Source organism: Ovis aries, chromosome 24 (genome assembly GCF_016772045.2).
Source record: "Ovis aries strain OAR_USU_Benz2616 breed Rambouillet chromosome 24, ARS-UI_Ramb_v3.0, whole genome shotgun sequence".
NCBI classification, from domain to species: Eukaryota; Metazoa; Chordata; class Mammalia; order Artiodactyla; family Bovidae; genus Ovis; species Ovis aries.
This window is the reverse complement of record NC_056077.1, coordinates 18,665,947-18,688,330: the sequence shown is the minus strand read 5'-3', so window position 1 is coordinate 18,688,330 and position 22,384 is coordinate 18,665,947. Positions and strand designations below refer to the sequence as shown.

Here is a 22,384-nt window from a genome sequence, read left to right as displayed (position 1 = left end):
AATAATATTAGAAATGAAAGAGAAAAGATTACAACTGACACCACAGAAATACAAAGGATCATAAAAGAATGCTAAAATAATCATATGCCAACAGATTAGACAGTCTAGAAGAAATGGATAAATTCCTAGAAACATTCAATTTTCCAAGATTAAATCATGATGAAATAGAAAAACTGATTAGGCTGATTATTAATAACAAAATTGAATCAGTAATTTTAAAAAAATCCAAAAACAGAAGTTCAGGTGTTGATGACGTCAAGGGGAATTTTATAAACTCTTTAAGCTAAGTCACTTCAGTCGTGTCCGACTCTGTGCGACCCCATAGACGGCAACCCACCAGGCTCCTCCATCCCTGGGATTCTCCAAGCAAGAACACTGGAGTGGGTTGCCATTTCCTTCTCCATGAAAATATCCCATAAATGAATTTCAGTAACTCTTAAACATTCCACAAAATTTCCTAAGAACCTGTGAGAGTATAATACCTGGCAATCCTCTCTAAAACAGAAATTCACCTATCTGCTACATTACTGCTGATGATCTGAAATGTACATGATCTCTAAAAAATAACAGTATTGAATAAAACTGAAAGGATCATCCAAGTTCCTACATAATACCAAAGTATTTATCCAGGATTACTGAATAAATCATAGCAATTTGGTATCCTTTTCAGAAAAAAAAATCTCAGAACTTACAAGCATGTGACACTTCACACTGTACCAACTGAATGACAGTAAATGAAGGCATAACCACTACAGCTTCTTCACCAACTTTTGTGTCCTAAAATATGATGTCTGCCCCTGGCAGCTACCATTCCAGTTCCACAGGGTATTTTCCAGTCAGACAAGCTGTACAATGATCATTCTTTTCAAAACATTCCAGGCCATTCTCATTTTCTTGAATCATAATATCTTCCTTTGTACAATGACCATTGTTTTCAAAACATTCTAGACCATTCCCATTTTTTGAACCATAATGTCTTGCTTTTTCACTCTCTGTTTTTTCAGTGTTATTCCTTCTTGTACAGATGAAACCAGTCCTTCTACTGACAGATATACAACACTGTTTGCTCCTAGATAATCTGAAATATGCCCAAATTCTGGTTTATTGGCAATAAGCTCTTCTTTTGTTGGTATGTTTATTCCCATGAAGCATGGATGCCTAACTGGTGGTGAAGCTATTTGAATATGTACCTTTTTTTCACCAGATTCTTTGAGTAACTTGATTATTGGTGAGATGGTATTGCCTCTCACAATTGAATCATCTACAAGAACAATTCTTTTTCCTTTACAGTTGTCTGACAGTACTCCAAATTTTTTCGCAACACCAAGTTGTCTTAACCTCATGTTTAGCTGAATGAATGTTCTTCCTACATACTGGTTTTTACATAGCACCTCCACGTATGGAAGCCCACATTTTGTTGCATAACCAAGAGCAGCAGGTGTAGCGGATTCTGGGACAGTGCTGACCAAATCTGCATCCACGGGGGCTTCAATGGCCAGCTGCTGACCACAACAATATTTTACTGTGTAAACCATCTGGTCTTCAAATATACTATCTGGTCTTGCAAAATAAACATATTCAAAGATACAGAAAGCCATTGCCTTTCCTTCAGACCTTGGCATAATATCAAGAGTTTGGACTTTATGTCTGGATATTTCCACAATTTCCCCAGGCAAGACTTCATGGTAATATCTTGCACCGATAGATAAAAAGCTACAAGATTCTGAAGACACCACCCATCCTTCCGTTTCTGATTTTTTTTTTTATCATTTATATCAGAAATAGGAATAAGACGACCAATGCATAGAGGACGATTTCCATAGGGATCTCGGACTGCATAAATCACATCTTTGTGCATTATAAGCAGAGAGTATGCTGTGGGTGCTTCCTTCATTAAATTTTTAATCCTTGCTACCCAGTCTGGGGTGTCATCTTGTTCCTGAGGAGGGGTATAAGCCAGTAGGTGGGTGATCATTTCACTATGAGAACTTGTTGACAGACCAATACCATGACGCAGAAGCTTTTTCCTTAAGCGCGCAGCATTAACTAATTCGCCATTATGTGCCACAGCTATTTTCCCATGAAGTGTTTCAACAACAAAGGGCTGGCAATTTTCTAATTCACAGTTTCCTGTAGTGGCATACCTTGTGTGTCCAATTCCAAGATTTGAAGTATATAATTTCTTCAAATTGTTTTCAGTAAATACATGATTTACAAGACCCCTTCCCTTGTGTGTTTTGAATGTGGGTATCGAATTTCCATCACTGGTCACAATACCAGCACTCTCCTGACCCCGGTGCTGCAGCCCCACGAGTCCCAGAGTGATCACATGTGGCACATCTAGCTGCGTGGGCCACTCCCCTGAGGCAATGCACCCGAACACGCCACATTCCTCTCGGATCCCTAACTCCTCCAGCTTCATGTCGCCGCCGAAAGCACGTGGTGGGACCCGCCAAAGAAGGGTTAAAGCCTCTCTTTCTCATATTACTACAAAAAATTGAAGAGGAAGGCATAATTCCAAGCTCATTTTGTGAGGCCAACATTACCCTAAAACAAAAACCTCTCAAAGAGGATTTCACCGGTGGCTCAGTGGTAAAGAATCCATCTGCCAATGCAGGAAACAGGTTCAACCCCTGGTCTGGGAAGATGCCACATGCTGGAGCAACTAAGTCTGCATGCAACTATACAACTATTGGACCTGTGCTCTAACAAGGTCTAATGTGTCATTTAAAACCAGTATTTACTTACTTATTTTCTGTCTGAATGATCTACCCATTGATGTATGTTGGATATTAAAATCCCCACTATTATGGCATTGTTGTCTATTTCTCCCTTATTGCTATTAATATTTTTTATTTATTAATTACAATATTGTGATGGTTTTTGCCATACATCAACATGAATTGGCCATAGACATATATGCATTCCCTCCCTTCTGAACGTCCCTCCCCCATCTCCCCCCCCCCCCCACCTCATTCCTCTAGGTTGTCACAGGGCACCCAAACTGGTGCCCTGTGTCAAATATCAAACTCCCACTGGCTATCTGTTTTACATACGGAAGTGTATATGCTTCAATGCTATTCTTTCAAATCATCCCACCCTCTCCTTGTCCCACTGAGTCCAAAAGTCTGTTTATTATGTCTCAGTGTTCCCATGTTAGATGCATGAAGATTTATAAAGGTTACATCCTTTTGTTGGACTGACCTCTTTATCATCATGTAATGCCCTTTCTTGTTCCTATTACAGTCTTGTTTGAAAGTCTATTTCATTTAACCCGAGTATTGCTATCCCAGTTTCCTTTTATTTTCCATATACATAGACTATCTTTTTCCATACCTTCACTTTCAGTCTATGTGTATCTTTATATCTGAGAGGTGAGGTTCTCATAGGCAGTATATACATGGCTCTTGTTTTTGTTTTGTTTTTAATATCCTTCCAGCTACCCTTTGTCTTTTGATTAGAGCATTTAGTCTATTTACATTTAAAGTAATTATGATAGATGTGTACTTATTGCAATTTTGCTAATTGTCTCTCAGTTGTTTAGTAATTCCTATTTCCTCCTCTTGATCTCTTCCTTGTGGTTTGATGGATTCCTTTAGTCTTCTGTTTGGATTCCTTTCTCTTTATTTTTGTATATCCATTGTAGGTTTTTTTGTTTGTGGTTACCATGAGATTCATCTGTATCAACCTGCATATTTAACCATCTGTTTTAAGCTGACAGTTGGTTAAATTCAAAAGCATTCTAAAAGCACTACATTTTTATTCCCCTCCCATACTTTATGTTTTTGATGTCATATTTTATATCTTTTTATTTTGTATATCCCTGAATTACTTACTATAGCTATAATTGATTGTACTACATTTTTGTCTTTTATACTTTGTACTAGATTTTTAAGTGGCTGATACATTGCTTTTCTTATATATTTGCCTTTACCAGTGAATTTTTTCCTTTATATATTTTCTTATTTCTAGTTGTGATCTTTCTTTTCTGTTTATAGAAAACCTTTAAACACTTTTATAAGGCCAGTTTAGTGGTAATAAACTCCTTTAGTTTTTGCTTCTCTGGAAAACTGTTTATCTGTCCTTTAATTTTTAGTGCCAACCTTGCCAGATAGAGTATGCTAGGTTGAGTTTTTCCTTTTCAGTACTTTAAATATATCTTGCCTGTAAAGTTTCTTCTGAAAAACTCCACTGATAATCATGGGGTTTTTCTTGTACATGATTAGTTGTTTTTCTTTTACTGCCTTCTAGATTCTCTCTTTATGTATGATTTTTGCCATTTTAATGTCTTGCTATGGATCTCTTTGGATTCATTTTGTTTGGGATGCTCTGTTCTTCCTATATCTTGATGTCTATTTCCTTCTCCAGGTTATGAAAGCTTTCAGTCATTATCTCTTCACGTAAGTTTTCTGTCCCTTTCTTTTTCTCTTCTTCTGGGACCCCTATAATACAAATATTAGAATGCTTGAAGCTGTCTCAGAGATCCCTTAAACTCTCATCATTTAAAAATTTTCTTTCTCCTTTTTCATGTTCTAATTGAGGGATTTCCACTATTCCATCTTCCTGATTTTTTACTCATTCTTTTGTATCATCTACTTTGCTATTAATTACCTCTAGTGTATTTTAAATTTCAGTTATTGTATTCTTTGTTTCTGATTGATTCTTTCTTATATTTTAAGTCTTTGTTGTTCTCACTGAGGTTCTGCAATCTTTCCTAAGTTCAGTGAGCATCCTCATGATGATTTCTTTGAACACTTTATCAGGCAAATAACTCATCTCTGTTTTATCTAAGTTTTCTGGGATTTTATTTTGTTCTTTCATCTGGGACGTATTCCTCTGTCTCCTCATTTTGTTTGACTTTTGTTTCTGTGAAATAAACAAAAGACATATCTCTCTTGTTCTTTAAGGAGTGGCCTCGTGTGGGAACATCCCTTGTGTAGACTACTTTCACCTGGCACCTTTCACAGGCCAGCTGGAGCTATATTTGACCTAGGCCAGAAAAGTCACTGGGGAATGCTAAACCCAAGGTCACCTTGGTAAGGTGACTAGAGATGCAGCAGAGCATGGTTAGGTATAGTTCCTGGGTCAAGACTGCCTTGGCAAGTGGCTGGAGCTGGAACAGGCATGGGTCACAGGGAGTCATAGAAGCAGTGATGCTTATCAGCACTTCTGACTCTGGAGAGGGCTGTTTCCTGTCATTTGGCTGGTGGCTCAGATGGTAAAAAATCCACCTGCAAAAAAGGAGACTCAGGTTCAATCCCTGGATCAGGAAGATCCCCTGGAAAAGGGAATGGCTACCCATGCCAGTATCCTTGCCTGGAGAATTCCATGAACAGAGGAACCTGGTGGGCTACATTCCATGGAGTCACTAAGAGTCAGACATGACTGAGATATTAACACTTTCACTTTTCACTAGGGTTAGCAAATGGGTTTCCTTCTTGTATGGTCTAGGAGGCCCTTCAACTATTTTCACCGTGTCCCAGGGAGGATAAGCTTGCACTCAGACCCTTCAGCAATATTGCTTCCTACTGAAGATTGCTGTGATAGGAGTGAGATTCCCGTGTATACCATGTCTTCATCTCTCTTATCTATTTCTATGTGGTCTGCCTATGTGCGGTAGTTATTCAATTAGTATTCTTCAAGAGGAATTGTTATATATGTAGGTATATATTTGGTGTGTCCTTGGGAGGATGTGAACTCAAGATCTTCCTACACTGCTAACCCCTCTCTCTAGGGAATATTTAAAAGCTTACTTTAAGAGAAGTAAGGGTTAGAGAAGAAGAGAAGCAAAGGGATGCATAGACATTGTAAGCAGATAGGCCTGTGTTTGAACCTGATGCTGTCATTTACCAGCTACGTGACTTTGCAGAATATCACTGAATCTCTCCAAATCTTAGGTTTTTTTCCACCGTAAAATGGGAAAATAATAGAACTTGAATTGAAAAGTGAGATTAATATGTGTATCTTGCCATAGGGCCTGACACTTGACAAGTACTTTATAAATAATTGCTCTTATTATTAATCTTGTTATTATTACTAAGTATTCTTAAGAATAGTCATAGACTCTCAGAGACCCTTTGCTTTCTTCTCCAACTCACTTTAAACTTTAATCTGTTAGGAGGATTCACCTTCTATCTCTTAGTTATAGGTAAAACCCTCATAGTCCTTACCCCTCTTCTGGATCCCTGGTCTAGGATCCAGAAGTCTCAGGAACTGACTCTGTGGCTTATTCTTCAACAAAACTTCTTTCTTTTCCCCAAAGATAACCCTTAGGGTCTTAACTTTAAAATGATTTTATTATTGATTCTAGGAAGATTAGATAACAAAAAAAGAGAGACAAAAGCCATGGGAGAAGGGCCACCCTTTTGAGGTGCCTGCACTATTCTCATAGCAATGATCTGAAATCTGTAGATGCCACGTTGAGATAAGACATGACAGTATTTGTGAAATGGCTTGCATGGACAGTGCTTTGCATGTGGCAAATGCTCAGTATATGGTGTTTCCCCTCCTCTGGTCATGACTGCCCCCAAATTTGAAGTTACTTGAGGGTGATTATAATTTTCCAACCATACTCACAAGCCTCTCTGTATGGAGATTTTGTCCTCTTCCTAGGAATGTGATGGGGTGTTATAGCCTTTTGTTTCCTAGCTAAGATTCAGTTTTCTTCACGATTCTTGTCACTATCTATTTGTGGGAGAAAACTAAAAATTTCCTTCTCTCCTCCCTTTCTCCCCTTCTTCCTGTCTCCCATCATTTTTATTTATCATTTTCTCTTACTATTGATATTTTATTGAGTTCTTTTGTTTTTTCCCCTTTCTACCTTCCCACCTTCTTTCTTTCCTTCATTTCTTCCTTTCTCCTCTTCCTTTCTTTCTCTTCCTTCTAATTATTTCCATCTTTCCTCCAGGCCTCCATCTTATGGTCCTTCCCTCCTTTTCTTATTTTTCAATTTCTTTTTATTGCTATTTTAATTTCTCTTTCTTCTTTCCCCACCTTTTTTTCTGTTCTCCTCTCCTTTCCTCTCTTTCTCATTCCTCCTTTCTTTTTCTTTTTTCAATATCTAACATGGTAAGATTTTGAAATAATAACCAAGGAAAGACAAAAATCAGATCATATTTTGCCACAAAGAATCTCATATCCCCAGAGGAAGGCAGATGACCCAAATGGAATTAAAGGGGAAGAAGGGCAGGATCCAAGGTAAAGCACATTGCAGATATCACTAGACTTCGACCTGCTCAGACTTTTTCCATTCCTTGTCTCGAAGCTTTGCCCGCTGAACTTTCCCTGTGTTGGTCTTGGGCAGATCTAAGACGAACTCTATCTGTTGAGAAAAGATCAGTTCAAAATGGGTTATTTGTGACCCAATGAGTTGGATTTTTCAGAGGAATTGCTATAGAGTGAGAGGAAACTCTGGAGGCCAAAGGCTCCAGGTAAGTGAGGACAGATCCTGGTTAAGTCCCTTGGGAAACCCCTTGTGTGATAAAAGTCTTCAGAAAATGTTCTGGGACAAGGACAAGAGATTAAACATAAAGATTAGTTAGCTGGTCTCTGACATTCTCTAGAAGAGTGAAGACGCAGCATGATGGATGCAACATGACACAGTAAACAGCCATCTGAGTTTTTATCTCAGACTCTCTGGGCTTCAGCCTTTCCTTCACCATGTGCCTGGCTTTGGTCAGGTCACTTAGTTTTTCCGAGACTCAGTATTCCCAATGAATAGCCTGAAGGATAATGACTTCGTTGAGTTGTTGTGATAAAAAAAGTGCAATTACACAGACTATATTCTTGTATGAGGTTATAGGGGAAGAAAATTTGCCAGCTCAAAATGTGCCTCTTGGGCGTGAGGATTAATTTAGGTTTATTATTTTTAAGAAATAGAAGACTCAGGATGCTTTTCTTGTTACTTACCCCTTAACTGCTTAAAATGTTTAAATAGTTTGTTCCTGAGATATCTCTGCAAAGAATATGGTCTAGGTGGGGAAGATTCCCCTGTGGGGAAGATTCAACAGGGCCTAGACATCAATGTCCTTCTGTGACCCATTGTATCTGTACAGCTCAGAAAACATTTATTTACCAAATATTTGCTTTCCCATTTCCATTAGAATTGCCTAACACCCTTTTGAGGTCTCCAAACCACTACTCCCAACATCATGTTTTGTCTTCAGCTGAACATGGTATTTAAGGTGAGGGTTCTGACTCTTTTGGTGAGTTATTGAGTTTTCCTGAGTCTCTGCCAAGAATACATGAGTAAATTTGTGTTTGATTTCTCCTATTAATCTGTCCCATACTGATTTAATACTTAGACCAGCAGGAAGAACCTAGAAAGGTACAGGAAATTTTCTTCCTCTCCAACAGGGTAAATACTCAAAAATATTAGGTATGGCTATTGATGTAGACCAGAGAGAATAGGTATCTAAGAATTACAAGGTCTGGTTTTGAATTCCATCTCAGTCATTTCCTATTTGTCTGTCCTTGAAAAGGCAAAATGGTTGTCTGAGGAGTGCTTACAAATAGCTGTAATTAGAAGAGAAGGCAAAGGAGAAAAGGTAAGATAAAAGAGATAAGATAAGACATAAGATATAAGATATAAGATAAGAGATAGGAGATAAGAAAGCCTTCCTCAGTGATCAATGGAAAGAAATAGAGGAAAACAACAGAATGGGAACGTCTAGAGATCTCTTCAAGAAAATTAGAGATACCAGGCTGCACTAAGTGCGGGCGGCTGCGACCAGTGCACTAAGCGTGGCCAAGAGGAGCTACCCCACGTCTGAGGTCAGGGGCAGAAGCCGGGAGGACCCCATGCCCAAAGGGCAGCGGCCAAGAGGAGTTACCCACGTCCAAGGTCAAGGGCAGCGGCCGAGAGTGCCAGGCTGCGATGGTGCAGGAACGGCTGAGAGGGGCTATCCCAAGTCCGAGGTCAGGGGCAGTGGCCGGGAGGAGCAACCCCACCTCCAAGGAGCAGTGGCTGTGCAGGCGCAGGAGGGGTTGAGGAGCAACCCAACGTTGAGGTCAGGAAGGGTGGTGGTGAGGAGATACCCTACATCCAAGGTAAGGAGCAGTGGCTGCACTTTGCTGGAGCAGCCATGAAGAGATACCCCACGTCCAAGGTAAGAGAAACCCAAGTAAGATGGTAGGTGTTGCAAGAGGGCATCAGAGGGCAGACACACTGAAACCATACTCACAGAAAACTAGTCAATCTAATCACACTAGGACCATAGCCTTGTCTAACTCAAAAAAACTAAGCCATGCCCCCGGGGCAACCCAAGACGGGTGGGTCATAGTGGAGAGGTCCGACAGAATGTGGTCCACTGGAGAAGGGAATGGCAAACCACTTCAGTATTCTTGCCTTGAGAACCCCATGAATAGTAGGAAAAGGAAAAATGATAGGATACTGAAAGAGGAACTTATTAGGTGCCCAATATGCTACTGGTGATCAGTGGAGAAATAACTACAGAAAGATTGAAGGGATGGGGCCAAAGCAAAAACAATAGCCAGCTGTGGATATGACTGGTGATAGAAGCAAGGTCCGATGCTGTAAAGAGCAATATTGCATAGGAACCTGGAATGTCAGGTCCATGAATCAAGGCAAATTGGAAGTGTTCAAACAAGGGATGGCAAGGGTGAATGCCGACATTCCAGGAATCAGTGAACTAAAATGGGCTGGGATGGATGAATTTAACTCAGATGACCATTATATCTACTACTGTGGTCAGGAATCCCTCAGAAGAAATAGAGTAGCCATCATGGTCAACAAAAGAGTCTGAAATGCAGTACTTGGATGCAATCTCAAAAACCGCAGAATGATCTCTGTTCGTTTCCAAGGCAAACCATTCAATATCACAGTAATCCAAGTCAATGCCCCAACCAGTAATGCTGAAGAAGCTGAAGTTGAATGGTGCTATGAAGACCTACAAGACCTTTTAGAACTAACACCCAAAAAGATGTCCTTTTCATTATAGGGGACTGGAATGCAAAAGTAGGAAGTCAAGAAACATCTGGAGTAACAGACAAATTTGGCCTTGGAATGAGGAATGAAGCAGGACAAAGACTAATAGAGTTTTGCTAAGAAAACGCACTGGTCATAGCAAACACCCTCTTCCAACAACACAAGAGAAGACTCTACACATGGACATCACCAGATGGTCAACACTGAAATCAGATTGATTATATTCTCTGCAGCAAAAGATGGAGAAGCTCTATACAGTCAACAAAAAAAAGACCAGGAGCTGACTGTGGCTCAGATCATGAACTCCTTATTGCCAAATTCAGACTTAAATTGAAGAAAGCAGGGAAAACCGCTAGACCATTCAGGTATGACCTAAATCAAATCCCTTATGATTATACAGTGGAAGTGAGAAATAGATATAAGGGCCTAGATCTGATAGATAGAGTGCCTGATGAACTATGGAATGAGGTTCATGACATTGTACAGGAGACAGGGATCAAGACCATCCCCATGGAAAAGAAATGCAAAAAAGCAAAATGGCTGTGAAATAAATAGCCTTACAAATAGCTGTGAAAAGAAGAGAGGCAAAAAAAACAAAGGAGAAAAGGAAAGCTATAAGCATCTGAATGCAGAGTTCCAAAGAATAGCAAGAAGAGATAAGAAAGCCTTCACAGCGATCAATGCAAAGAAATAGAGGAAAACAACAGAATGGGAAAGACTAGAGATCTCTTCAAGAAAATTAGAGATACCAAGGGAACATTTCATGCAAAGATGGGCTCGATAAAGGACAGAAATGGTATGGACCTAACAGAAGCAGATGTTATTAAGAAGAGGTGGCAAGAATACACAGAAGTACTGTACAAAAAGGATCTTCATGACCCGGAGAATCACGATGGTGTGATCACTCATCTAGAGCCAGACATCCTGGAATGTGAAGTCAAGCGGGCCTTAGAAAGCATCACTACGAACAAAGCTAGTGGAGGTGATGCAATTCCAGTTGAGCTGTTTCAAATCCTGAAAGATGATGCTGTGAAAGTGCTGCACTCAATATGCCAGCAAGTTTGGAAAACTAGGCAGTGGCCACAGGACTGGAAAAGCTCAGTTTTCATCCCAATCCCAAAGAAAGGCAATGCAAAGAAGCCTCAAACTACCGCACAATTGCACTCATCTCACATGCTAGTAAAGTAATGCTCAAAATTCTCCAAGCCAGACTTCAACAGTACATGAACTGTGAACTTCTAGATATTCAAGCTGGATTTAGAAAAGGAAGAGGAGCCAGAAATGCTGGACTGGAAGAAATACAAGCTGTAATCAAGATTGCTGGGAGAAATATCAATAACCTCAGATATGCAGATGACACCACCCTTATGGCAGAAAGTGAAGAAGAACTAAAGAGCCTCCTGATGAAAGGAAAAGAGGAGAGTGAAAAAGTTGGCTTAAAGCTCAACATTAAGAAAATGAAGATCATGGCATCTGGTCCCGCCACTTCATGGGAAATAGATGGGAAACAGTGGAAACAGTGTCAGACTTTATTTTGGGGGGCTTCAAAATCACTGCAGATGGTGACTGCAGCCATGAAATTAAAAGACGCTTACTCCTTGGAAGAAAAGTTATGACCAACCTAGATAGCATATTCAAAAGCAGAGACATTACTTTGCCGACTAATGTCCATCTAGTCAAGGATATGGTTTTTCCAGTGGTCATGTATGGATGTGAGAGTTGGACTATGAAGAAGGCTGAGTGCCAAAGAATTGATACGTTTGAACTGTGGTGTTGGTGAAGACTCTTGAGAGTCCCTTGGACTGCAAGGAGATCCAACCAGTCCATTCTGAAGGAGATCAACCCTGGGATTTCTTTGGAAGGAAAGATGCTAAAGCTGAAACTCCAGTACTTTGGCCGCCTCATGCGAAGAGTTGGCTCACTGGAAAAGACTCTGATGCTGGGAGAGATTGGGGGCAGGAGGAGAAGGGGACGACAGAGAATGAGATGGCTGGATGGCATCACTGACTTGATGGATGTGAGTCTGAGTGAACTCCGGGAGTTGGTGATGGACAGGGAGGGCTGGTGTGCTGCGATTCAGGGGGTCACAAAGAGTCAGACACGACTGAGCGACTGAACTGAACTGAACTGAACTGAGGAGCCAGAGATCAAAGTGACATCATCTGCTGGATCATCAAAAAGGAAAGAGAGTTCCAGGAAAACATCTATTTCTGCTTTATTGATTATGTGAGAACCGTTCACTCTGTGGATCACAATAAACTGTGGAAAATTCCGAAAGAGATGGGAACACCAGACCACCTGACTTGCCTCCTGAGAAATCTGTATGCAGGTCAGGAGGCAACAGTAGAACCCGACATGGAACAACTGACTGGTTCCAAATAGGAAAAGGAGTACGTCAAGGCTGTATATTGTCACCCTACTTATTTAACTTCTATGAAGAGCACAGCATGAGAAACGCCAGGCTGGATGAATAGCAAGCTGGAATTAGAATTGCTGGGAGAATTATCAATAACCTCAGATATGTAGGCGACACCACCATAATGGCAGAAAGCAAATAAGAACTAGAGAGCCTCTTGATGAAAGTGAAAGAGGTGAGTGAAAAAGTTGGCTTAAAACTCAACATTCCAAAAAACAAAGATCATGGCATCCAATCCCATCACTTAATGGCAAATAGATGAGGAGACAATGGAAGTTGTGAGAGACTTTATTTTCTTGGGCTTCAAAATCACTGGAGATGGTGACTGCAGATGAAATTAAAAGGTGCTTGCTCCTTGGAAGAAAAGTTATAACCAACCTAGACAGCATATTAAAAAGCAGAGACATTACTTTCCCAACAAAGGTCCATCTAGTCAAAGCTATGTTTTTTCCAGTAGTCATGTATGGATGTGAGAGTTAGACTATAAAGAAAACTGAGCAACGAAGAATTCATTCTTTTGAACTGTGGTGTTGGAGAAGACTCTTGAGAGTCCCTTGGACTGCAAAAGATCAAACCATTCAACCCTAAAGTAGATCATCCCTGAATATTCATTGGAAGGACTGATGCTGAAGCTGACACTCCAACACTTTGGCCACCTGGTGTGAAGAACTGACTCTTTGGAAAAGACCTTGATTCTGGGAAAGATTGAAGGCTGGAGGAAAAGGGGATGACAGAGGATGAGATCATTGGATGGCATCGCCAACTCAATGGACATGAGTTTGAGCAAGTTCCAGGAGCTGAAAGGTGGAAAGGAAGCCTAGCGTGCTGCAGTCCATGGGGTCGCAAAGAGTAGGACATGACTGAGGGACTGAACTGAACTGAACTGACCTACCACTATATGGATCAGCTTGCCAGGTCTTTGGTCTAGCAGTCAGATGGTCTGGGTTTAATGCAAAGAATAACAAAAAGGATTGCTGTTTAGTCTAAGTTGTGTCTAACTCTTTTGCAACCCCATGGACTGTAGCCCACCATGCTCCTCTGTTCATGGGATTTCCCAGGCAAGAATACTGGAGTCGGTTGCCATTTCCTTCTCCAGGGGATCTTTCTGACCCAGGGATGAACCCGTCTCCTGCATTGGCAGGTGAATTCTTTACCACTGAGCCACTGGAGAAGCCCCAACAACAGGGATACAGATAAAGAAAAAGCATCTTAGCACCTGATATGGGAATCTTCCATAAAGTAAGACTGACTTTGTTGAAGGAGTTTGTTAAAATCACAATGGAATAGAGCAGGAGCTGGCAAACTATAGTCTTTGGGCAAAATTCAGCCTTCCTCTGTTTTTGTAAATGAAGTTTTATTTCAACACATCCCCACCCATTCATTGACAATCGTCTCTGGCTGCTTTCACAGTATCAGTGAAGAGTTGCAATAAAGACAGTATGACCTAAAATATTTAATGTTTGGCCACTTGGATGTAGATGGGGTAGAAGGAAGTCTCAGGGGAGATCTGGGTTTAACGGTAAGAAGAAAACCACTCTGCATATCATGAGGAAGGAAGCAGAAAGATATAGTCACCGGAAGGAGGGAAGAAGTGGAAAAAATCTGCTGCCCAGGGCATTCTAGATAAGACACTCGAGAAAGGAGACATATCTATTGAATAATATAGTGTTATACTGTGGGATAGTACCACTCCACCTGATCCTCTAAGATACTGTTACAATTTAAAATTTATATTATGATTGGATTTCTAGTCTCCTGTTTAAAATACTTATGAACTATTTACTAATGTGCTGGTCACTCTTCCAAATGCATTATGCCTTACAAATATTAATGTTAACTCGTCTTAACAACTGTGAAGGTGTAACGCCACTAGCCCATTTTACAGATAAGGAATTTGAGGCACAGAGTAATTGTTCAGAAAAGTAATGGAGATGAATTTTGAATGCAACAGTCTGATTTCAGACTCTGCTGTAATGCCTCACTATCAGTTTGAGGTTGAAATTCTGTGTGATGGATTCTTTGATGCGGGAATGAAAGACTTACTCCCCCACTGCCAAACCACCTTGGGGAGTGCAGCAATAAAGGAGAGTTATCTCTTCCCAGGGCAGCCTGCATCCAAACCCAACCTACATGAGCATAGAGACCCTTCTTCCTGTCTTCCCCTGGGAAAAGTTATCCTAGCTTCAGAACTCCTCATAGAGTTGGCTGAAGCCCTTATTAAGACTACATAACAGTGCATCTCTACATTCTGCCCTGGAGTTTGAGGATAAGTCTTTCTCTTGGGCTTGAGCTTCTACCTTCTTTGTGTTTTGAAGCTCCTCAGGTTTTATTCAGGTTCTACTTAAAGGTTTCATCCTTTCTAGTTAAGGCCTTGTTCTGTGTGTGGGTGCTCCATTGAAACTTTAGCCTAATACTAAAATCAGGCTGTCCCAGTTGGAACTGTGCTAACCTTTGGCATGATTCTCTTTGAAACCAGGACTGTTTCTTCTAGAACTGACTGGACTTGAGCCTACTTCTTTGGGAACAGGGGTTAGTTAATCAGAATTGTGCAGACTTGACCTTTGACCCAGTCCTTTTGGAATAGGGATTGTTCTATTGGAACTGCACTGAGCTGCTTGTGATGTACCTCCTCTGGGACCAGACAGTTCAGTTCAGGGACCAAACTGTTCCTCAAAACTAGCTGGCATTAGGCCTTCAGGCAATTAAGATTGTTTGAGTTGTTCCAACTGTTTGAAAATTATTCCTTCCTACATAAAAACCTCTGGGAAATAGAATTCCCAGTCATCTAAGTATTTTCACCTTGCCCCTCCCACACACCAAGGACCCTTGTCTAGTTTATGTTTGAAAACCACAGTCTTCATTCATGCTAATTTCTAACTATATAAATTGACTTAATCAAAGACAATTGAGAATATCAATGGTTATGATGGGGAACTTTTGAAAACCTCAAACTTATTTTTCTTAAAACCAAATTGGACAAATACAGCTCTAAAATTTCCAAAACTGAATGGAATATCTCTTTCAACTGGTTTTAAGACTTTCAAATGTTATCAGGAGTCTCAAATTGCCTCTTTGCAAAATCAGATTTTAAAATTAACTGAAGCAAGTAAACAAAGAAAGATAAAGTCCCCTTTGAAGCCTAAGGCTGTTCTTCCTTGGCTTTTTTTGTCCCAGTCTCAGTCTCTGGGACTGTCTTATTGCTTTAACACAGTCCCTCCTCCTCTGGCCCTACTTACAGCACCATCTTCCTCCTTCCCTTCTATGCCTGCCTCACCTCCTCCATATCTTCAGTTCCCCCTTGCTAATTCTCTCACCAAACTTTCCCTTTTCCCTAAAATTCTCCCTACCCTATTTTCCTCTGAATAAATCAATATCTGCTCCTTTAAAATTAAGCCTTCTGAGGATCCAGAAGCTAAACCCTTAATTTCTTATATTCCTTGAACTAAAGCAGAACTATAAGCCATAGTCAAAGATTTTCCCAAAGTAACCAAAGATCCTCACAAATTTGCTGAGTAATTTAATATAGTCACTCAAGCTTAATCTGGTTTCTCCAACTTATATCAGCTCATCAGTAAATGCCAAGCTCAGTATTGGGTGAAAACTGTTAATAGGGAAAAGCTTGAATGATCTCTGGATTGGGAAGATCCCCTGAAGAAGGGAACTGCTACTCACTCCAGTATTCTGGCCTGGAGAATTCCATAGACAGTGGAGCCTGGCAGGCTAAAATCCATGGGGTTGCAAAGAGTTGGACATGACTGAGCGACTAACACTTCCAGTCCTAACTGACACCGGAGCCATACTCTCAGTGCTCAATCACACTGTTATAAAGCATCCCCTGTCTTGGAGTATTAAAAGGAATCTCTGATGAATGTCAAGAGATTCTTCTCTCTGAATCCATTTCCCTTTGTTCAGGCTGGTTGAGAAATAACGTATACTTTCCCCCTTAGTGCCTCCACCCCTACCCATTTATTAGGCTGATACTTCTTAGAAAAGTATCATATCAGAATTTCTTTCTCAAAAAAGGGAACCAATAATTCTAGAATTTGACAGTAATCATCACAGAAGCCAACTATGTGAATGATTTATTTGCTCTGTGTCTGATGGTACTACAACTAATTCTAGAAACACAGATCATCTGCCCTGTTGGGTTGGTTCCCAACTTCCTAACGAGCAAAATCTCTACCTGATATTGGCAAAATTCACAGTGCACCTCCCATCAAGATTCTAATAGATCCCTCAAAACCTCTTCTCAGAATTAATCAATATCTAAAAGTAAAGAAGCTCTGCAAGATATAACGTCTGAATAGAAGATTAAAAGGTTCAAAGTCACATTATCTTTGGACTGCTGCTGCTGCTGCTAAGTCGCTTCAGTCGTGTCTGACTCTGTGTGACCCCATAGATGGCAGCCCACCAGGCTCCCGTGTCCCTGGGATTCTCCAGGCAAGAACACTGGAGTGGGTTGCCATTTCCTTCTCCTTCTCCTTGGACTTACCCTTGCATATTTCTATATTACCAGTGGAAAAACCTGAAAGAGGAGGGCAGAGATTTGTCCAGGACTTCCAAATAATAAACAACATTATTATCCCATACCCTATTGTCCTTAACCCTCATCACTACTAATATCCATTCCCACTGGGAGCAAATTCTTCAATATTTATGCAGTCCATTCTTTAGTATTCTAGTTGATGAAGCCAGCCAACACCTTTTGCCTTATCTGAGAATAAAAGCAATTTACCTGGACCATAATGACTCAGGGTTTTACTTAGGATTTGTCACAAATCCTGAAGGCTGATGTGGGTGATATCAAGTTCTCTAGATGTTCTGCTGTTGTGGTTCAACAAGTCTTGTCCAACTTTTTGTGACCCCATGGACTGCAGCATGCTAGGCTTCTCTGTCCTGCACTATCTCCCAGAGTTTGCACAAATTCATGTCTCTTGAGTTGGTGATGCTATCTAACCATTTCATCCTCTGCCACCTTCTTCTCTTGCCTTCAATCTTTTCCAGCATCAAGGTCTTTTCCAATGAGTTGGCTCTTCACGTCAAATGGCCAAAGTATTGGAGCAGTCCTTCCAATGAACACTCAGTCCTTTCAATGATAGCATTTAGGATTGACTGGTTTGATCTCCTTGAAGTCCAAGAGACATTCGAGAGTCTTCTCCAGAACCACATTTTGAAAGCATCAGTTCTTCACCATGCAGCCTTCCTTGGGCTTCCCTCGTGGCTCAGATGGTAAAGAATCTTCCTGTCATGCAGGAAACCTGGGTTTGATTCCTGGGTTAAGAAGATCCCCTGGAGAAGGGAATGGCAACCCACTCCAGTATTTTTGCCTGGAGAATTCCATGGACAGATGAACCTGGCTGGCTACAGTCCATGGGGTCGCAAAGAGTCAGACACGATTAAGCAACTAGCACACACATAGCCTTCATTATGGTCCAACTCTCACATCCATACATGACTAAGGGAAAAACCATAGCTTGGACTATATGGACCTTTGTCAGTAAAGTGATGTCTCTGCTTATTAATATGCTATCTAGGTTTGTCATGGGCTTCCTGAGTAGCTCAGCTGATAAAGAATCTGCCTGCAATGCAGGAGACCCCGGTTCAGTTTCTGGATTGGGAAGATCCCCTGAAGGAGGGCTTAACAACCCATTCCAGTATTCTTGCCTCGTGGACAGAGGAGCCTGGCGGGCTACAGTCCATGAGGTCTCAAATAGTTGGACACGACTGAGTGACTAAGCACAGCACAGGTTTGTCATAACTTTTCTTCCAAGGAGCAAGCATCTTTTAATTTCATGGCTGTAGTCACCATCTGCAGTGATTTTGGAGCCTAAGAAAATTAAATCTGTCACTATTTCCACTTTCCCCCATCTATTTGCCATGAGGTGATGGGACTTGATCCTACTTTTTTGACTGTTGAGTTTTAAGCCAGCTTTTTCTCTCTCCCCAGGAGACTCTAGTTCCTCTTCACTTTCTGCCATTAGAGTGGTATAATCTGCATATCTAAATTTGTTGCTATTTTTTCTAGCAACCTTGATTCCAGCTTGTGATTCATCCAGCCCAGGATTTCACATAATGTATTTTGCGTATAAGTTAAATAAGTTGGGTGACAATATACAGCTTTGGCATGCTCCTTTCCCAATTTTGAATCAGTCTGTTGTTCCATGTCCAGTACTAACTATTTCTGCTTGACCAGCAAACAAGTTTCTCAGGAGACAGGTGAGGTGGTCTGGTACTCCCATCTCTTTAAGAATTTTTCACAGTTTGTTGTGATCCACATAAAGCCTTTAGCATAGTCAGTGAAGCCGAAGTAGTGTTTTTCTGGAACTCTCTTGTTTTCTCCATGTTCCGACAAGTGTTGGCAATTTAATCTCTAGTTCTTCTGCTTTTTCTAAACCCATATTGTACTTTTGAAAGTTCTTGGTTCATGTACTGTTGAAGCCTAGCTTGAAGGTTTTTGAGCATAAACTTGCTAGCACGTGAAATGAGAGCAATCTTACAGTAGTTTAAACATTTTTGGCATTGCCCTTCTTTGGGACTGGAATGAAAACTGAACTTTTCTAGTCCTGTGGCCACTGCTGAGTTTTCCAAATTTGTTGGCATATTGAGTGCAGCACTTTCACAGCATCATCTTTCAGGATTTGAAAGAGCTCAACTGGAATTCCATCACCTCCACTAGCTTTGTTTGTAGTGATGCTTCCTAAGGGCCACCTGACTTCACATTCGAGGGTGACTGGCTCTAGGTGAGTGACCACCATTGTGGTTATCTGGGTCATTATGACCTTTTTAGTATAGTTCTGTGTATTCTTGTCACCTCTTTTTAATCTCCTCTGCTGCTTCTCTTAGGTCCCTACCATTTCTCTCCTTTATCATGGCATCCTTGCATTAAATGTTCCCTTGATCTCTTCAAGAAAATTGAAGAGATCACTAGTCTTTCCCATTCTATGTTTTCCTCTGTTTCTTTGCATTATTCACTTAAGGCTTTCTTATCTCTCCTTGCTGTTCTCCCAAAGTCTGCATTCAATCTACATTCATCTTTCCCTTCTCCCTTGCCTTTCACTTCTTTCCTCAGCTACTTGTAAAGCCTCCGCAGACAACCACTTTGCCTTCCTGCATTTCTTTTGCTTTGGGATGCTTTTGGTCACTGCCTCCTGTACAATGTTACAAACCTCTGTCCATAGTTCTTCAGGCATTCTGTGTATGAGATCTAGTCCCTTAAATCTATTCATCACCTCCACTTAGAATCATAAGGGATTTGATTTAGGTCATACCTGAATGGCTTAAATGTTCCCTACTTCAATTTAAACCTGAATTTTGCAATAAGGAGCTCATGATCTGAGTCACAATCAGCTTCAGGTCTTTTTTTTTTTTTTTTTTTTTTTACAGTATAGAGCTTCTCCATTTTTGGATGCAAAGAATATTGTTAATCTGATTTCAGTATTGGCCATTTGGTGATATCTCTGTGCAGATTTGGCTCATGTGTTGGAAATTGGCATTGCCATTACCAACATGTTTTCATGCTAAAACTCTGTTAGCCTTTGCCCTGCTTCATTTTGTTCTCCAAGGCCATACTTGCCTGTTAATCCAGGTATCTCACAACTTCCTACTTTTGCATTCCAGTCCCCTATGATGAAAAGGACATCTTTTTGGTATCATTTCTAGAAGGTGTTGTAGGCCTTCATAGAACTGTTCAACTTCAGCTTCTTTGGCATAAAGGTTGGGACATAAACTTGGTTACTGTGATGTTGAATGGCTTGCTTTGGAAATGAAAGAAGATCATTCTGTTGTTTTTTGAGACTGCACCCAAGCGCTGCATTTTGGACTCTTCTGTTGACTATGAGTGCTACCCCATTTCTTTTAAGGGATTTTTGCCCACAGTTATAGATATAATGTTCATCTGATTTTAATTCACTCATTCCCATCCATTTTATTTCACTAATTCATAAGATGCCTATGTTCAATCTTATTGTCTCCTGCTTGACCATATCCAATTTACCTTGATTCATGGACCTAACATTCCAGTTTCCTATGCAATATTATTCTTTAAAGCATCAGAATTAACTTTCACCACCAAACACATCCAGAGCTGAGCATCATTTCTGTTTTTTTGGACCAGTCATTTCTTTCTTACTGGAGCTATTAGTAATTGCTCTCTGCTCTTCCCCAGTAGCACATTGGACACCTTCCAATCTGGGGGTGCTCATCTGCTGGTGTCATATCTTCCTGCCTTTTCATACTGTTCATGGGGTTCTCAAGGCAAGAATATTGGAGTGAGTTGCCATTTCCTTTCCCAGCAGGCCACGTTTTGTTAGAACACTTCACTATGATCCGCCCATCTTGGTGTCCCTACACACATGGCTCATAGCTTCATTGAGTTACACAAGTCCCTTCACCATGACATGGCTGTCATGATCCAAAGAGTATTTCCCCAAACGATAATTTAGAAAAACTTGCTACAGAAGCCAAATGATTGGCCTCATAAAAAAGAAAACAAGATTGAAAATTCAATAATTATTGGTTTGATAAATAGTGATAGCTCTAATTTGAACTAAATAAAAACTCAGTCCTACCAGAGCCTCTAAAGCTCTCATAATAACTTCCCTTTCTGGTCTTTCAATTCTATTTTAGTTGAAGTTTCTGTTTATTAAATCCATATGTTGGGGGGCGGTCCTGAGATGGCAGAGGAATAGGATGGGGAGACCACTTTCTCCCCCACAAATTCATCAAAAGAACATTTGAACGCTGAGCAAATTCCACAAAACAACTTCCAAAAGCTGGCAGAGGACATCAGGCACCCAGAAAGGCAGCCCATTGTCATCAAAAGGAGGTAGGACAAAATATAAAAGATAAAAAGAGAGACAAAGAGGTAGGGATGGAGATCCATCCCAGGAAGGGAGTCTTGAAAGAGAAGTTTCCAAACACCAAGAAACACTGTTACTGGAGGGTCTGTGGGGAATCGTGGAATCTCAGAGGGCAACATAACTGGAAGGAAAAATAAATAAATAAATAATTAAAACCCACAGATTACGTGCCTAACGGCAACTCCCAGCACTCACAGCCACCACCAGCAAGCGGGGGCTGAACAGGGAGGCAAGGGCTACATTGCTTAGGGTAAGGACCGGACCAGAATGTCCTGAAGACAATCTGAGGGAACTAACATGAGATAGCAACTCAAACTGTGAGATAGCCAGAGAGAGAGATAGAAAAAGAGAGAGAGAGAGAAAAAAAATAGAGAGAGAGAGAGAGAACTATCCTGTGAAAAGCCCTAACTTGAGGCACTGCCAGGCCCGCTCACAGAACAAAGGACTGAGCAAATACCAGAGGAGAGCTAGCAGGTTTTGGACCAGCCCATTCCCACCAGAGACAAGCAGGAAGGGGGTGGGGGGGATGGTTGAGAGGCAGCCAGAGCCGGAAAGGGTCAATCATGATCCCAGAGAGGCATCCTTTACCAAACTGCAAACAGGCTCCATTGCTAACCAAGAGTTCTTGGGATTCTGAATGGTTGACATCCGCCCAGAGGGTCACAGCCTGAGATCAGCTCCCCAGAAAAGACACACGGCACACCTGAGAAGGCACACCCATTGTACACCCAGAAAACCTAGTGGCTGGGATGGGGGAGGTGATAAGACCCACTGCCACCTGGGTATGACTGCACTCAGCAAGCACCTGGTCACCTGAGCTGCTCAGACCTGGGAAGGGCACAAAACACAGGCCCAACTGAATCTGCACCTTTGGGGTGTACTCAAGAACCTGAACCTGAGTTGCTTAGACTTGGAAAATGCACACAACCTAGGGCCCGCCTCAGACAGTTTCTGGCAGAGCAACCTGGAGCCTGAGCAGTGTAGACCAGAAAAGTACACACACCATGAGTGGGGGCAAACCCAGTGTGGCTGAAACACTGCGAAGACTCCCCATACACACCAGTGATATTTGTTTGTGGTATTCCTTCCTCCCCACAGCACGACTGGAAAAGTGAGCCTAAATAAGTGACCACCTTCACCCCCTTGTCTCAGGGTGGAAATTAA

At 41.1% G+C, this 22,384-nt stretch overlaps 2 protein-coding genes across 3 annotated transcripts in view; both read right to left on the bottom strand.

Moving 5' to 3' along the window:
• Positions 1-223: 223 nt before the first annotated feature.
• LOC114110625 (amidophosphoribosyltransferase-like) lies at positions 224-7,158 on the bottom strand. Its single transcript, XM_042240486.2, is given in 3 exon segments — positions 224-962; positions 965-1,765; positions 1,768-7,158. Coding segments are annotated over 3 exon segments (1,614 nt in total). The 5' UTR covers positions 2,423-7,158; the 3' UTR covers positions 224-804.
• Positions 7,098-22,384, bottom strand: part of ACSM2B (acyl-CoA synthetase medium chain family member 2B) — a 50,789-nt gene continuing 35,502 nt past the window's right edge. For both annotated transcript variants that reach the window (XM_012104196.4, XM_042240485.2), the window contains one exon: positions 7,098-7,321. In XM_012104196.4, coding sequence (XP_011959586.2) covers positions 7,220-7,321 — 102 coding nt within the window. In that variant the 3' untranslated portion in view covers positions 7,098-7,219. The remainder of the gene's footprint in view (positions 7,322-22,384) is intronic.